Source organism: Nerophis lumbriciformis, linkage group LG18, assembly GCF_033978685.3.
Source record: "Nerophis lumbriciformis linkage group LG18, RoL_Nlum_v2.1, whole genome shotgun sequence".
Classification (NCBI taxonomy): Eukaryota; Metazoa; Chordata; class Actinopteri; order Syngnathiformes; family Syngnathidae; genus Nerophis; species Nerophis lumbriciformis.
The window spans coordinates 27661508-27680751 of NC_084565.2; the positions used below are offsets into that span (position 1 = coordinate 27661508).

Consider the following 19244-nt stretch of genomic DNA (forward strand, 5'->3'; position numbering starts at 1 on the left):
ACTCATGCACATAATCACGTTTCATCAAACATATATTAACGTTGTTGCCCTAGGGTAAACTGGGTGTAACACATGGCACACTGACAAAGCTTAACCTATTGTGACTATAACAATCTACAAGGTTAATGTAGGTTGCTTCTCTTTCTCCCCCTCCATTTTTCTGCATTCTTTCGTATCTCAAGTTATCATTACGTATATGTATTGTTGCATTTAAACAACTGTATTGTTGATAATAAAGGTAAATTATTGGTATTGTTCATTATCAATAGCGCTATTTCTATTGGTATTTGTATTGATCCATTTGTAGTGTAATAATGCTCATTGTCATTTCTGTATTATTTTTTATTTTTCGCTAACTGCTTATTTGCTATTACTTTTACCATCATATTTGTACATGTCATATTTGCTGATGTTGCTCTATTGTTGTTGTTGTTGTTGTTTGCTGTTGTTGTTTTTGTCTCTCTGTCTAATCCCCCTCTTGTCCCCACAATTTCCCCCTCTGTCTTCTTTTTTTTTCTCTTTCTATCCCCTCCTGCTCCGGCCCGGCTGCACTAAATGATAATATAAATACATTTAATAAAGTCAAATACAAATAAGGCAACAAGAGAAGTATCCTACACTTCTCTTTTGTAAAGTAAATCTGAACAGCCGACATGGGCATCTACATCAACTATATGATTTGCCTGAGAAGCTGGACAGGACATAAAAAAAAAAAAAAAAAAAAAAAAAAAAAAAAAATTGTACGGAATATGTACTGTACTGTGCAATCTACTAATAAAAGTTTCAATCAATCAATCAATCAATCAACCAAAGGATCATGAAATTAGTAAATAAATCTTGTGAATAGGACATAACTATATAAGACTTATTTCACGATCTAATTAGTTCATGAACATATTAAGCTGTTTACCACTTCATGAAAGAAATATATTTAATTTTAAATACTGAATAAATAAACATTTTTAACTCTCGCAGTATCTAAAAAGTGTATTTTACTTAATTTAAGAGAACATTTTTAATGAATGCAAAAAAAAAAGCTTTTGTGTATCAGTTTCTGGACTGAGTGATGAATTGAAACAATGTAGGAACAGATAAAAAAATAAATACAAATAAGATTTTTAAAAGGTCAAGATCACCAATGGGTGACATAGTTTTGTTTTTTGGTTACTTTCTTTTTTTCGTCTTCTTTTGAATAATGTTTTATGATATCATTAGTCTTGGGTTTATCTTATTTATTTAGCAATTATTGTCATTGCAATTATCAATATCACAATTAATATTACTTGGAAGCGGGCACATTTTTGAAATATTGATATTTTTTTGTAAAGTTTTTCTCTTTTTTTTCAACATACAAATGTCATTATTTATTTAATGTCATCATTTATTGTCATAAATATATTGAAACATATCATTATATGACATGTAGTGTTACTACCCTCACGTATAGCTGTATAATCACTCGCCATACAGTAATATATATATATATATATATATATATATATATATATATATATATATATATATATATATATATATATATATATATATATATATATATATATCTGTCTTCTACGTTAGCTCCTATGTTAGCTACTTCTCTTTGTTTATAATGTATATTTTCTGCTTGAACTACTCTCTATTTTATGCTGCCCTTTTTTGCTGCAGCTGTTACATATATTGTAATATTGTACATGGTAATTGGAATTTGTTATATATTATATAACAATATAATAATATAATAAATCATAATAAATATATATTATATACTGTATATATAATATGTAAATATTACATATATGTTATATTTTATATTGCTACTATGGTACATTTTTTGTCTACTTTAGATAGATAGATAGTAATTTATTGATTCCTTCAGGAGAGTTCCATCAGGAAAATTAAAATTCCAGCAGCAGTGTACAAAATTTAGATCGAATTTAAAAAGTAAAAAGTAAATAATGGGGGTATAAATGGAAACAAAATAGACAAATATTACCAAAAAATAAAAATAAAAGGCAACATAGAGAATAAGAATATAACAGTAAAATAAGAATATAACAAGAGAAACTGGGCAGTAGTGACCATGTTATGAAAAAGTATTGCACTGTTATTGTTTTGCATCCCCTGTCATCCTAGTACCCCCCCCTCCTCCTCAGGAAGTACGGCCTGCTCTGTCCTATTAAGCTGCATGCGCACTTATACCTGCATTATCCTTTTCATTCTTACCCTTTCCATCCTTTGTAACTGAGCTACTGTGTGGAACAATTTCCCTTGTGGATCAATAAAGTTTGTCAAAGTCTAAGTCTAATGACTTAAAAGATGCGTAATACTGCCCCCCCCCCCCCCAGGCTACTACATGAGAAAATACATGGTGTTGGTTAGAACAGTACCTTGAGGTCTGGTGGGGTCCAGGCTGTTTGGCAAGAGGGGCTGTGACCCAGGGATGCTACCTGGCGGCTGATTTGGCATACGAAGTGCGGGTCTTGGCCCACCTGGGTACCGCGGCGACATAAATGGCTGCAAAAAACAATGAAAGAAACATTTCTTTAAACAAGCTAAAATACAACAACAAACATTTGCATGGTACTTTGTATTTAGTTTAGATCAGGGGTGTCAAACTCATTTTAGATGGGGGGCCACATGGAGAAAAATCTACTCCCAAGTGGGCCAGACTGGTAAAATCACGGCACGATAACTTAAAAATAAAAACAACTTCAGATTGTTTTCTTTGTTTAAAAATAGAACAAGCACATTCTGAAATTGTACAAATCATAATGTTGTTGGTTTTTTTTTACACTTACATATTGCGGTTAATAGCATTTTTATTTGTCGTTATTTATACTTTATGAATAAATTATGTGATAATGCTCATCAGTCAACTCATTGGTGTTCATTTTCAATCTATCAAGATAAAAAAATTATATCAAAATCAAATTACAGGATGTTATTTATGTAGTTTGCTCATTTTCCTCGACTGGTGCACCAACATCATGTGGTTTATTTTTGTTTTACATATGTAGCATCATCTACAAAGATACAAAGAATTGCTATTGCGACATCTAGTGGACACATTTAGAACAGCAGTTTCTTTCATTCAAAAATTTCGGCTCATTTTTATACTAAGCAGACTCATCCTGCAGGCCGGATAAAACCTGTGGGCCGTACGTTTGACACCCCTGCTTTAGATCAAGGCCCGCGTGCCAGATCCGGTCCGCGAATTAATTATCTACGGCCCCCGGGATGATATTTGATTAGTATTAGAACCGGCCCGCAGGCCACAGCCGCCTGCTGCTGTTTTGCACGCACCAATCAATATGCCATCAGTGTTGGCTCTAGGAATCTTCAAAACGGGGCCTGAGGGACCCCATCAAGTCAGAAAAATGGGGCCCCACAGTAAATTTTTGGGGTCCCACTTTTTTGTATCCGTTTTAAAAAACAAATTATAAATGTATGCATTATCCTGCATTATATCTCACATTCTATATTGTGTTTTTGGAAAAAGGTTGTCATAAATGTTACTTGATGCATTAAAAAAAATAATACTAAAGAAAACACATTTTTATGCATACGTAAATGTATTCAGTTATAAACATTCATTCAAACACTCAAAGAAAATGGGAGGACTCCTGGGGCCCTGTGATGAAATAGCTTGACAGCAAAAGTCAATAGACTGGTTTGGTCAGCTGGTTAATGTATGAATTATTAGGGACCGCAATGTCGCGTTGGGACAGAGGACCCTATTGTAATTGTAAGGTTTTATTGTTATTATACAGGCCGCCTCTTTGAGCTGTAATTTGACCCGCTTAACATGCTTCAAAACTCACCATATTTGACACACACATCAGGACTGGCAAAAATTGCGATTTAATCAAAAAACCAAACCCCAAAACTCAAAATTGCGCTCTAGCGCCCCCTAGGAAAAAACACAGACAAAACTGCTTGTAACTTCCGGTAGGAATGTAGTAGAGACATGAAACAAAAACCTCTATGTCGGTCTGACTTAGACCTAGATTTCATACACTGACATCTTTCAGCAAAAATCATTCCCCTTTCAAAACAAAAGTTTAGTAAAAACAGGCACTTTTGACTCTTTGAGCTGTAATTTGACCCCCTTTACATGCTTCAAAACTCACCAAACTGAACACACACATCAGGACTGGCGAAAATTGCGATCTAATAAAAAAAGCAAACCCCAAAACTCAAAATTGCGCTCTAGCGCCCCCTAGGAATAAAACACAGACAAACTGCTCCGAGGAAGAAAACTCAGACAAAACTGCCTGTAACTTCCAGTAGGAATGTCGTAGAGACATGAAACAAAAACCTATGTATATTGACAACCCCCAGCAAAAATTAACAGGAAGTTTGCAATTCTCCCTTCAAAATAAAAGTTGGCTTAAAAACAGTCACCTTTTTTTTTAAACATTATCTCCTCTGAGCGCGTTTGTCGTGTCGGCTTCAAACTAGCACAGAAGAGAGATTGAACTCTTCTGATTAAAAGTTGGCGAAAGAGTTTTAATTACTGCTCCGGTTTGGATTTTATGTGCCGTCAAAGTCGGTCCCGTCCATCGCTGCTTGCAGCTTTAATTGTTATTATTATTATCTATATTTTTGTTGTTGTTATTGTTATTTTAATTTATTTTCATTTTGAATTTTCTGTAGTTCATGTAAGCTTCTATCAATGGATGTGTGAATGTGTGTGTGAGTGGGTGGGCGGGGGGACTGTTTTGTTTGGGGCGGCATGGCTCGGTTGGTAGAGAGGCCGTGCCAGCAACTTGAGGGTTCCAGGTTTGATTCCCGCTTTCGCCATCCTAGTCACTGTTGTTGTGTCCTTGGGCAAGACACTTTACCCACCTGCTCCCAGTGCCACCCACACTGGTTTAAATGTAACTTAGATATTGGGTTTCACTATGTAAAGCGCTTTGAGTCACTAGAGAAAAAGCGCTATATACTGTATTTTTCGGACTATAAGTCGCAGTTTTTTTCATAGTTTGGCCGGGCTCCATTGTGACTTTTATATGTTTTTTTCCTTCTTTATTATGCATTTTCAGCAGGTGCGACTTATACTCCGGTGTGACTTATACTCCGAAAAATACGGTAAATAAAAATTCACTTTTGGTAGCTGAGATAGGCTCCAGCACCCCCCGCAACCCCAAAGGGGACAAGCGGTAGAAAATGCATGGATGGATGGGTTTTATTTGCTTTGTTTTGTTTTTTCTCCGCTTGTTATATGTTTTGGCTGGTGTTATTTTTGGAAAGTAATTAATAAAAATATAAATTAATAAACATTCATTCACTTTCTTCTTTCCCTCATGCATTTTTTTTATTGTAATATTTTCAGACTGTGTTTTTGTGCTATTTTTGTCCAAAGTAAGACAAAGAAAACAATCTGAAGTTGTCTTTATTTTTGTAGTTTTAATGCTATGATTTTTAACAGTGCACAGATTTTCCTCCATGCAGCCCCGTGAGCTGAAATGAGTTGGACACCCCTGGTGTAGATGGACAGGACACTGAGTCAGCAGGGGGAGCTGTTGTAGTGCAGAACAATGCACAGAAGTTGTTGATTTTTTACATTCCCCCATAAAGGATGCACTTATCTGGCTTTGGGACCTGGGGTGGCAAAATCCATTATGATGAAGGTAAAGGAGGGCAAATATAAGAAAAAAACCCATGGAACAGTAACTGGAAGTTGTCCTGCACAGTTAATATGTAGTATTGTACACATGTGTAATGTAAATAAAGAATATTTTAAAATTGTTTGGTGAAGAGCCTATTATCATTTGTGGAAAAAAACTGCTTCCCAGTCCTGGCTTCCAACCAATGGGCAAGGACTCGAACAATTTGCCGTCTGTGCAAACACATATTGCCGCCTGAGCAGCTGTGCGACACTATTTTCAGCCTCCGTCAACGAGACTTGTCGTTTAGTCACCGTGCTGCTGCAGCTTTGTGGAAGACACACACGCTGCACGACACGACAACATGACAGTCACTTATCTATTGCGTGGGTTGATTATTGGTGTGTCCATAATTAGTCACAATTTTCAATGTCAAATACATCAGTTCTTATATTATATAGTCCAGCGTTTTTCAACCTTTTTTGTGCCGAGGCACATTTTTTGCGTTGAAAAAATGCGGAGGCACACCACCAGCAGAAAACATTAAAAAAAAAAAACTCAGTTAACAGTAAAAAGTCATTGTCGCAAATGTTGGATATGAATTTAAATCATAACCAACCATGCATCACTATAGCTCTTTTCTCAAAGTAGGTGTACTGTCACCACCTGTCACATCACACCCTGACTTATTTTGAGTTTTTTGCTGTTTTCCTGTGTGTAGTGTTTTAGTTTTTGTCTCGCGCTCCTATTTTGGTGGCTTTTTCTCTTTTTTTTTGGTATTTTCCGACAACAGTTTCATGTCTTCCTTTGAGCGATATTTCCCGCATCTACTTTGTTTTAGCAATCAAGAATATTTCAGTTGTTTTTATCCTTCTTTGTGAGGACATTGTTGATTGTCATGTCATGTTCGGATGTACAGTATGGACGCCGTCTTTGCTCCACAGTAAGTCTTTGCTGTCGTCCAGCATTCTGTTTTTTTCCCCTTTGTAGCCAGTTCAGTTTTAGTTTCGTTCTGCATAGCCTTCCCTAAGCTTCAATGCCATTTCTTAGGGGCACTCACCTTTTGTTTACTTTTGGTTTAAGCATTAGACACCTTTTTACCTGCACGCTGCCTCCCGCTGTTTCCGACATCTACAAAGCAATTAGCTACCAGCTGCCACCTACTGATATGGAAGAGTATTACACGGTTACTCAGCCGAGCTCTAGACAGTACTGACACGCAACAACAACACATCATTTGCAGACTATAATTACTGGTTTGCAAAAAATATTTTTAACCCAAATAGGTGAAATTAGATCATCTCCTACGGCACACCAGACTGTATCTCACGCCGCGGCACAGTGGTTGAAAAACACTGATATAGTCCATATGAATTGCCAAAAATGATGTCCTTTATCAAAAAAAACTAAAAGATTAGGCTAGGGCAGGGGTTGGCAACCCAAAATGTTGAAAGAGCCATATTGGACCAAAAATACAAAAACAAATCTGTCTGGAGCCGCAAAAAAATTAAAAGCCATATTACATACAGATAGTGTGTCATGAGATATAAATTGAATTAAGAGGACTTAAAGGAAACTAAATGAGCTCAAATATAGCTACAAACGAGGCATTATGATGCAATATGTACATATAGCTAGCCTAAATGGTAAAGAACAGTATGTGCATATGAACAATGTAGATTCAGATAAAAAGATTATAACACATGGAGTGCCCCAAGGTTCTGTACTGGGACCAAAATTGTTTTTATTGTATATTAATGATATCTGCAAAATCTTTAAAAAAACTCAATTGTATTCTCTTTGCTGACGATACAAGTCTGTACTGTTCTGGGCAAGACCTTGGCCAACTCTTACAGACTGTAGAGAGCGAACTCCACATACTAAAGCAATGGTTTGATGCCAATAAACTGTCAATCAACCTAAATAAAACAAAATATATAATTTTTGGAAATAGGAAAAATAACATACAGTGTCATATAAGAATTGATGATATGGAGATAGAAAGGGTGTATTCAACAAAATTTTTGGGAATCTATATAGATGATAAATTAAATTGGAAACTGTACATAAATATACTTAAGACAAAGATGGCAAAAAATATTGCTATGTTACATAAAATCAAAAACTCCGTAAATCAAAAGGCTCTTAATATGTTATATAATTCTTTCGTACTCCCTTATCTTAATTATTGTGTTGAAATCTGGGGTAACAATTACAAAACAAACATCAACTCTATATTCTTACTTCAAAAGAAAGCGATTAGAATTGTAAATTATGCAGATTATCATGACCATACCAATGCTCTGTTTATTAAATTAAAAACATTAAAACTGCATGATCTTGTTGACCTCAACACTGCTATTGTGACGTACAAAGCTCATAACCACATGCTGCCTCGGTGTCTACAGGAGAGGTTCATACCCAGAGATAATCCCTATGACCTCAGAAGTTCAGCTGTCTTCCAGAAAGCTAAGATAAGAACAAGCTTAAAAAGTAGATGTGTTTCTGTCAGGGGGGTTCAACTGTGGAACAGCTTGGATGATTCCTTAAAATGTTCCAGGTCCATTCACACATTTAAAAAACACTTTAAGACCAATGTCTTGGAAAAATATATCACTCTTGAATCAACACAGTAGTTAATACTATGATCAATGTTAATTAAAATACTAAATGTGGGATATAAATAATAATGGAAGTATAATTGTTTGTATATAGTATATAAATTGGTACAAAGGTTTAACACACGTATAAGGATATTTCACATGCCTTTACTGTGTATATAATTGAACAGTGTTCATATTGTGTATAATGTGTATTTATCATATGTTGTACAAAAGACTTTCATAATTTTCGGAAGTTCATCTTGTACTTGACATTGTTTATAGGGTTAGGCGCTATAAGTGTTCAACTTCAGCCTAAACCCTTTCGGTCTGCAACATTTTCATTTTCAATCTCTGAATGTACAACTGTTTGTTAATTTTGTTGACCATTGACCGAAGAATAAAACTTTACTTTACTTTACTTTAAATAGCATGTTAGCATCGATTAGCTTGCAGTCATGCAGTGACCATATATGCCCGATTAGCACTCCACACAAGTCAATAACATCAACAAAACTCACCTTTGTGCATTCATGCACAACGTTAAAAGTTTGGCGGACAAAATGAGACAGAAAAAGAAGTGGCATAAAACACGTCCTAGAAAGTCGCAGAAAGATATACATGTAAACAAACTACGGTGAGTTCAAGGACCGCCAAAATTAGTAGGACAAAACGGCGCTCGCCAAATACTCGAATCAGTGAAGCATGTTTAATATAAACAGTGTGATTTATAACAATTAGGGAGGTTTGTGTCATGTTTGGCCTCCTACAGAAACCATATTAAAACAAAAAATAAATTATTTCCCCTCATCTTTTTCCATTTTTTATACATCTTTGGAAAAGCTACAGGGAGCCACTAGGGCGGCGCTAAAGAGCCGCATGCGGCTCTAGAGCCGCGGGTTGCCGACCCCTGGGCTAGGGCAACAAAGATGTGCAAAATCATGTAAAAAAAAATAAAGAAACAAATTATAATGTTATGTTATTGAGTTATACAGTTAGTAGAGTGGTACACATTTGATTCAAATGCCTTCTTAGCCATGACGGTGAGGATTCAAAGTGAGTGTACCTAAATAGGAAGCACAGTATTAATGCCCATCCATCCATTTTCTACCGCTTGTCCCTTTTTTGGGGTCGCGCGGGCGGAAGGCGGGGTACACCCTGGACAAGTCGCCATCTCATCGCAGGGCCAACACAGATAGACAGACAACATTCACACTCACATTCACACACTAGGGCCAATTTAGTGTTGCCAATCAACCTATCCCCAGGTGGATTCATGTAAATATATACAGTAAGTGGGCACTTCCTTAGATAAACATTTAAGTTCGGTAGGTTGTGAGTTCAAACCCCGGCCGAGTCATACCAAAGACTATAAAAATGGGACTCATTACCTCCCCATCTTGACACTCAGCATCAAGGGTTGGAATTGGGGGTTACATCACAAAAAATGATTCCTGGGCGCAGCCACCGCTGCTGCTCACTGCTCCCCTCACCTCCCAGGGGATGACCAAGGGTGATGGGTCAAATGTAGAGAATAATTTCGCCACGCCTAGTGTGTGTGTGACAATCATTGGTACTTTTTTTTATTTTATTTTTTTAACTTTTTTAATGTACCCCGCAACCCCAAAAGGGACAAGCGGTAGAAAATGGATGGATGGATGTACCACTGCAAAATACATGTGTATTTTTTCATTCATTTTTCAGTCAGAATTTTTTTTCCAACTGCTTTAATTTTGGTTTTTAATGTTGTAGGTTTTTTTTTAAAGATCATGTATGATTATATTTTTATGGAGCCCCTCAAGGGACATGGAGGGAAAAAAATGTTTTGCGAGATCTCGCAAGAAGTATTGCGAGATCTCCCAAAAAGTATTGCGAGATCTCCCAAAAAGTATTGCGAGATCTCCCAAAAAGTATCTCGCAATAGTTCTTGCGAGACCTCGCAATACTTCTTGTGAGATCTCGCAAGAAATATTGCAAGATCTCGCAAGAAGTATTGCGAGATCTCGCAAGAAGCATTGCGAGATCTCCCAAAAAGTATTGCGAGATCTCCCCAAAAGTATTGCGAGATCTCCCAAAAAGTATCTCGCAATAGTTCTTGCGAGACCTCGCAATACTTCTTGTGAGATCTCGCAAGAAATATTGCAAGATCTCGCAAGAAGTATTGCGAGATCTCGCAAGAAGTATTGAGAGACCTCGCAAGAAGTATTGCGGGATCTCCCAAAAAGTATCTCGCAATAGTTCTTGCGAGATCTTGCAATACTTCTTGCGAGATCTTGCAAAAGTTTTTTTTCCTATGTCAGTGAACCGGAAGTAAAACAGACAAAGCGAAGGAGGAACCTACCCATCATCCGTGGGAGAAGTTTATTGACTTTTATTGCGAGATCTCGCAAAAGTATTGCGAGATCTCGCAAGAAGTATTGCTAGATCTCACAAAAAGTATTGCGAGATCTCCCACAAAGTATCTCGCAATAGTTCTTGCGAGATCTTGCAATACTTCTTGCGAGATCTCGCAAAAGTTTTTTTTCCTATGTCAGAGAACCGGAAGTAAAACAGACAAAGCGATGGAGGAGCCTACCTATCATCCATGGGAGAAGTTTATTGACTTTTATTGCGAGATCTCGCAAAGAGTATTGCGAGATCTCGCAAGAAGTATTGTGAGATCTCGCAAGAAGTATTGCGAGATCTCCCAAAAAGTATTGCGAGATCTCCCAAAAAGTATTGCGAGATCTCCCAAAAAGTATTGCGAGATCTCCCAAAAAGTATCTCGCAATAGTTCTTGCGAGACCTCGCAATATTTCTTGTGAGATCTCGCAAGAAATATTGCAAGATCTCGCAAGAAGTATTGCGAGATCTCGCAAGAAGCATTGCGAGATCTCCCAAAAAGTATTGCGAGATCTCCCAAAAAGTATTGCGAGATCTCCCAAAAAGTATCTCGCAATAGTTCTTGCGAGACCTCGCAATACTTCTTGTGAGATCTCGCAAGAAATATTGCAAGATTTCGCAAGAAGTATTGAGAGATCTCTTAAAAAGTATTGAGAGATCTCGCAAGAAGTATTGCGGGATCTCCCAAAAAGTATCTCGCAATAGTTCTTGCGAGATCTTTCAATACTTCTTGCGAGATCTTGCAAAAGTTTTTTTTCCTATGTCAGTGAACCGGAAGTAAAACAGACAAAGCGAAGGAGGAACCTACCCATCATCCGTGGGAGAAGTTTATTGACTTTTATTGCGAGATCTCGCAAAAGTATTGCGAGATCTCGCAAGAAGTATTGCGAGATCTCCCACAAAGTATCTCGCAATAGTTCTTGCGAGATCTTGCAATACTTCTTGCGAGATCTTGCAAAAGTTTTTTTTCCTATGTCAGAGAACCGGAAGTAAAAGAGACAAAGCGATGGAGGAGCCTACCTATCATCCGTGGGAGAAGTTTATTGACTTTTATTGCGAGATCTCACAAAGAGTATTGCGAGATCTCGCAAGAAGTATTGTGAGATCTCGCAAGAAGTATTGCGAGATCTCGCAAAAAGTATTGCGAGATCTCCCAAAAAGTATTGCGAGATCTCCCAAAAAGTATTGCGAGATCTCCCAAAAAGTATCTCGCAATAGTTCTTGCGAGACCTCGCAATATTTCTTGTGAGATCTCGCAAGAAATATTGCAAGATCTCGCAAGAAGTATTGCGAGATCTCGCAAGAAGCATTGCGAGATCTCGCAAGAAGCATTGCGAGATCTCCCAAAAAGTATTGCGAGATCTCCCAAAAAGTATTGCGAGATCTCCCAAAAAGTATCTCGCAATAGTTCTTGCGAGACCTCGCAATACTTCTTGTGAGATCTCGCAAGAAATATTGCAAGATTTCGCAAGAAGTATTGAGAGATCTCTTAAAAAGTATTGAGAGATCTCGCAAGAAGTATTGCGGGATCTCCCAAAAAGTATCTCGCAATAGTTCTTGCGAGATCTTGCAATACTTCTTGCGAGATCTTGCAAAAGTTTTTTTTCCTATGTCAGAGAACCGGAAGTAAAACAGACAAAGCGAAGGAGGAACCTACCCATCATCCGTGGGAGAAGTTTATTGACTTTTATTGCGAGATCTCGCAAAAGTATTGCGAGATCTCGCAAGAAGTATTGCTAGATCTCACAAAAAGTATTGCGAGATCTCCCACAAAGTATCTCGCAATAGTTCTTGCGAGATCTTGCAATACTTCTTGCGAGATCTCGCAAAAGGTTTTTTTCCTATGTCAGTGAACCGGAAGTAAAACAGACAAAGCGATGGAGGAGCCTACCTATCATCCGTGGGAGAAGTTTATTGACTTTTATTGCGAGATCTCGCAAAAAGTATTGCGAGATCTCGCAAGAAGTATTGCGAGATCTCGCAAGAAGTATTGCGAGATCTCGCAAGAAGTATTGCGAGATCTCGCAAGAAGTATTGCGAAATCTCTCAAAACGTCTTGCGAGATCTCGCAATACTTTTTGCGAGATCTCGCAAGACGTTTTGAGAGATTTCGCAAAAACTATTGCGAGATCTACCAAAAAGTATCTCGCAATAGTTCTTGCGAGACCTCACAATACTTCTTGTGAGATCTCGCAAGAAGTATTGTGAGATCTCGCAAGAAGTATTGCGAAATCTCGCAAAAAGTATTGCGGGATCGCCCAAAAAGTATCTTCGCAATAGTTCTTGCAATACTTCTTGCAAAATCTCGAAAAAGTTTTTTTTCCTATGTCAGTGAACCGGAAGTAAAACAGACAAAGCGATGGAGGAGCCTACTCATCATCCGTGGGAGAAGTTTATTGACTTTTATTGCGAGATCTCGCAAAAGTATTGCGAGATCTCGCAAGAAGTATTGCGAGATCTCGCAAGAAGTATTGCGAGATCTCGCAAGAAGTATTGCGAGATCTCGCAAGAAGTATTGCGATATCTCTTAAGAAGTATTGAGAGGTCTCTTAAGAAGTATTGCTAGATCTCGCAAAAAGTATTGCGAGATCTCCCAAAAAGTATTGCGAGATCTCCCAAAAAGTATCTCGCAATAGTTCTTGCGAGACCTCGCAATACTTCTTGTGAGATCTCGCAAGAAGAATTGCAAGATCTCGCAAGAAGTATTGCGAGATCTCTTAAGAAGTATTGAGAGATCTCGCGAGAAGTATTGCGGGATCTCCCAAAAAGTATCTCGCAATAGTTCTTGCGAGATCTTGCAATACTTCTTGCGAGATCTCGCAAAAGTTTTTTTTCCTATGTCAGTGAACCGGAAGTAAAACAGACAACGCGAAGGAGGAGCCTACCCATCATCCGTGGGAGAAGTTTATTGACTTTTATTGCGAGATCTCGCAAGAAGTATTGCGATATCTCGCAAGAAGTATTGCAAGATCTCGCAAAAAGTATAGCGAGATCTCGCAAAAAGTATTGCGAGATCTCCCAAAAAGTATCTCGCAAGAAGTATTGCGAAATCTTGCAATACTTCTTGCGAGATCTCCCATCATCCGTGGGAGAAGTTTATTGACTTTTATTGCGAGATCTCGCAAAAGTATTGCTGGATCTCGCAAAACATTTTTTTCCCTCTAGGTCATCTTAGGGGCTCCGTAATATTTCTGCTGTCAAACGATTATTTTTTTTAGTAAAATTAATCGCAGTGGGTTTTAAAACTAGACGGAGAGGAGAAGTATTGTGAAAAGAGATTATTCTAGATTGTACCCAATGTCATGACTGGTTCATTTGTCTTCTTTTTACTTATTTTTTGCTTAAATCCATTCTTGTTTCTGGTTATCGTTTTTATATTGATATTATCTTGATTTTGTATGTACTTTGTCATATTTTGTTCATTTTGGTACTTTTTCGTCACTTTTCGTCTTTGGTATAATAATGTGTATATTGTAGGCCATTGGTTCTTTGTTTTATTTTTGCAAAAAATATATATCTATTTTTATATTGCTCTTTTTTATCCTTGGTATGAACATTATTATGTAAACCCCAAGTTATTGTTTTTGTTGTTGCTATTTTTGTATTTCAAAAGTTTATTATTGATCATATTGTACTGCATTGTAATCTTTTGTTTTGTGATTGTGTGATGTTTTTTGCCTGGACCCCAGGAAGAATAGTCTCCACTGCGGTGTAGACTATAGGGGATCCTTAATAAACTAAACTAAACTAAACACTTTTGAATTTGGATGAATAATTATTATTAATCCAGTAGGCATCAGTCTGGACTAGTGTAATGCCCTCAATTATGGACGAAATCAGTCACTCCTCCACGAGCTCCAGTTATTACAAAATGCAGCTGCTCGCCTCCTCACTCATACTCCAAAACATACCCATATTACCCCAGTTCTCCTTGCTCTCCATTGGCTCTCAGTATGTTTTAGAATACCGCATTTTCCGGACCGTAGGGCGCACTGGATTATAAGGCGCATTGCCGATGAATGGTCTATTTTAGATTGTTTTTCATACATAAAGCGCACCGGATTATAGGGCGCATTAAAGGAGTCATATTATTTAATTATTTTTTCTAAATTGACAACACTTCCTTGTGGTCTACATAACTTGTAATGGTAGTTCTTTGGTCAAAATGTTGCATAGATGATGTTTTACAGATCATCTTCAAGCCGCTTTCTGACAGTCGCTTCCGGATGCGCCGTTTTGTGGGCGGTCTTATTTACGTGGCTCACCTTCGACAGCGTCTTCTCCCCGTCATCTTTGTTGTAGCGGTGTAGCGTGCAAGGACGGAAGAAGTGTCAAAAGATGGAGCTAACTGTTTTAATGACATTCAGACTTTTGTGGTGGAATGTCCGAATCTTAAACAGCAACAAAAGTGAATTTAGTACAAAAGTTTTATTTACCCATAATCAAATGGTACAAGGTTGGATTGAATTGCCATGTAAACAGACAACGTCTCCGGAGACGTTGGAAGAATCGAGAATCATCCGAATCATGCATAGACTTGGTCTACTTGGTTATTTATGTGTTTCCCTCGTGTGTCAAGGTCCAGTTGTTTTGGACCTGTTTGTTCTGCAACATCCTTGAATCCCTTAGCCATAACAAACAATCAAAACATTTTGTACAATGGTCAGGCCGACCATACGTTCAACTCTAACCCACATATGCTCTTCCAATGGTACAGAATAGAAAAAAGACAAACGAGCAGACATTCCACTACTGTCGTGTCCTCCTTAATGCTTTTCGACCTCGCTCTCTTTCCGTACTTTGACAGACACAAAATATGGTACAAAAGGTCAGAAATTCACCACACTTTACTTAAATCAATAACGGAGCAGCATCTCCTCATCCGGAAACAACAACACAGGAAATGTGTCCCATGAAAAACCGTGCGACCGGAACTCCTTGGGTGAATAATGTATACTCACTACACCGGTATGTTTTAGTGCTTTCATGGCGAGTTTACTGACAGATATAAGTAAGAACTTTACACTACTTTATATTAGAAATGGCAACAGCGGAGGATGAATATCCCATAACAAGAAGATATAGTAAAAGAAGAAGCCTATCGACTATGTTGTCGGCACCGACTACAAAGACGGACGCGCGCAATTTTTCAGGATTTATGCAGATCCCAAATACAGATCAGCAGGTACCATAAGGAAAGAAAAGTTGCTTTTGCATAATATTGCGAAACAAAACGGCAGATAATATGTCTTACCTTATACACACACCATAATAATACTCGTATGTTTAATGCGCCGACAATCTTTCAAGTGGTGCGGCTTCATAGCTTACCAAAGTCATGCTAAAACATTTTGATACATTTTTGAGCGCCGTGTGTAATGTTCTATATTTTCAATGGAACATTTGAAATGTTGCTGTTGTTTACTTGAGTCATATTGCCAGCATACCTCTTACCATGTATCTCTTGTGTTTGACTGACTTATCATTACACCATGTACCAAAAAAAATTGCTTCGAGGTCGGTGAGCAAAACCAGAATTATTCCGTACATTAGGCGCACCGGGTTATAAGGCGCACTGTTGATTTTTGAGGAAAAAAAATGATTTTAAGTGCGCCTTATAGTATGGAAAATACGGTGCATTTTAAAATCATAAAAAAATATTTTAGTTTTTAAGGTCATCAATGGTCTGGCCCCAGCATACTTGGCTGATATTTTAACTGTTCACCACCCACCAAGGAATCCGCGCTCGTTTTTACACACATCTTTGGAAGTACCAAGGACTAGACTTAAAACATGGGGTGATCGTTCTTTTTCCGCATCCGCACCCAAGTTATGGAACTCCCTCTTACCTGAGTTGTGAGCCATTACAGCGCTAGAAGCTTTTAAATCTCAACTCAAAACATATTTGTTTAAATTGGCTTTTAACAAACAATTGCTACAAGTATTTACAAAACCCAAAACCAGTGAAGTTGGCACGTTGTGTAAATGGTAAATAAAAACAATACAATGATTTGCAAATCCTTTTCAACCTATATTCAATTGAATAGACTGCGAAGACAAGATACTTAACATTCAAACTGGTAAACTTTGTTATTTTTTTCAAATATTAGCTCATTTCGAATTTGATGCCTGCAACATGTTTCAAAAAAGATGGCACAAGTGGCAAAGAAGACTGAGAAGGTTGAGGAATGCTCATCAAACACTTATTTGGAACATCCCACAGGTGAACAGGCTAATTGGGAACAGGTGGGTGCCATGATTGGGTATAAAAGCAGCTTCCATGAAATGCTCAGTCATTCCCAAACAAGGATGGGGCGAGGGTCACCACTTTGTGAACAAATGCATGAGCAAATTGTTTAAGGACAACATTTCTCAACCAGCTATTGCAAAGAATTTAGGTATTTCAACATCCACGGTCCTCAATATCATCAAAAGGTTCAGAGAATCTGGAGAAATCACCGCACGTAACATTGAATGCCCGTGACCTTCAATCCCTGCAGCAAAAACCGACATCAGTGTGTAAAGGATATCACCACATGGGCTCGGAAAATCTTCAGAAAACCACTGTCGCTACATCTGTAAGTGCAAGTGGAAACTCTACTATGCAAAGCGAAAGCCATTTATCAACAACACCCACAAACGCCGCCTTGATTGATTGATAGTAACAGAAAATTACTTTATTTCAAAACTGACTTTAGAATAATTTATATTTGCAGTTTTATTGTCATAATGTAATACAGGGGCATTTTTTTAAAATGTTTTACTTAAATGTACATGATTTATTTGCGCAAAAGTCGGCAAATGTTTGATATAAAGTACCGTCGGGGGTTATTTTGAAGTGAAATTTGCCAGCGAGCACAGCAGTCGGACTCTCCTCACTCATCTTTGCACTGACGTGTGCATTGACCTGATCACTGAGCGTGTAACAACCCTCAGCCTTTCAAGCAACCATCCGCGGTTCAAGTAAAGGAGCATGTTCAGTCAAAATAAATTGCGTTTATAGCAGGACTGTCACAAGTCAAAGGGGAACTGCACTTTTTATTTGCCCAATTTTGCCCATCATTCACACTCCCTATGTAAGACAACAACACATATGTCTTTTTTTTTTTTTTTTTTTTTTTTTTTGATGCATTCTAATTTGTAATACACGGCAAGTACGAGGTGGCTCACAATAAAGCTAATGGGAGCCATCAATTGCGCCCATAAAGCCGTCAAAAAAAAATCTAAAAACTGCTTAAAATAATCCATTTACATGTCTTGACCTGAATATTAACCAAGTATTAGCGATATTGGTATCATAAGCGCTAACGCTGAGGAACTACTTTTAGCGGCACCGTGATCACAGAGCGCTAACTGGCTCATGCAGCTATTGACATACCGAACTGGTGAGCTGCTGTATCGCCTCTGACCAGAGTTCTGCAAATTACTTTTAGAAAGTAACTATTTATAGTAAGTTGTTACGCTACCCAAAAAAATAACTGAATTACTAACAGAATTACCCTTTAAAATGTAATTAATTATTAGGGAAAGTAATTACTTAAAAAACATCTGGCATATGCATTTGAAATATTTTGTATTTATGTATTTATTTGACAGGGACAGTACAATGAAACATTGCTACCCACAGGTAACCGATGTCAAAGTACATAAGATTTCTAGCCACAGGCTAATTTGCAAGCCTTGTCCGTGGTTAGGCTTTTAAAGGAAAGTTGAGAAAAGTGTAAAACGAGTACAAAAATAAAAACACATTAAAAATAATCGGCCCCATTTGTCCATACTATACCCAGTTCTAGTGCTCACACTCCGGAATTTCCTTAAGCCACTTTTTCAGTTTTGTGGAGAAAAGTTTAATGTCCGACTGTGACTTTATTAACTCCAGTGGCAAAAAAGATGTTTCATGAGAGCTGAGTGTGCGTGTTTGTTTTTAAAAGGCGGTGTCTCTTGCCAAGTGCCGTGTGACCTCAGACAGAGCAGCGTTTTAACTGAGCTGTGTTTGTTAGCTTAGCAGCGACAGTCGCCGGGCAGTGACGGCAGCTTTAATTCGTCTTTTCCCTGGATTGTGTTAGCGCTATAGTTAGCAAAGAAATTCAATGTACTTCGGTGGCTTATTTTTTCTCTTCCTATTTGTAATCAATAAAAATGTACCATATTAGCAATATAAAATAAAACATATATGTAATATTTACATATTATATATACAGTACATAATATATACGTATACCGTATTTTTCGGAGTACAAGTTGCTCCGGAGTATAAGTCGCACCGGCCGAAAATGCATAATAAAGAAGGAAAAAAAACATATATAAGTCGCACTGGAGTATAAGTCGCATTTTTTGGGTAAATTTATTTGATAAAACCCAACACCAAGAATAGACATTTGAAAGGCAATTTCAAATAAATAAAGAATAGTGAACAACAGGCTGAATAAGTGTACGTTATATGAGGCATAAAAATAACCAACAGAGAACGTGCCTGGTATGTTAACGTAACATATTATGGTAAGAGTCATTCAAATAACTATAACATATAGAACATGCTAAACGATTACCAAACAATCTGTCCCTCCGAATCGCTAAATCCCATGAAATCTTATAATAAATAATATTATTTGATATTTTACGGTAATGTGTTAATAATTTCACACATAAGTCG

General features: G+C 37.5%; 1 protein-coding gene across 2 annotated transcripts in view; it reads right to left on the reverse strand.

Moving 5' to 3' along the window:
* Nucleotides 1–19244, reverse strand: part of ssbp4 (single stranded DNA binding protein 4) — a 272956-nt gene that overhangs the window by 23769 nt on the left and 229943 nt on the right. For both annotated transcript variants that reach the window (XM_061977938.1, XM_061977939.1), the window contains exon 7: nucleotides 2388–2514. In XM_061977938.1, coding sequence (XP_061833922.1) covers nucleotides 2388–2514 — 127 coding nt within the window. The remainder of the gene's footprint in view (nucleotides 1–2387; nucleotides 2515–19244) is intronic.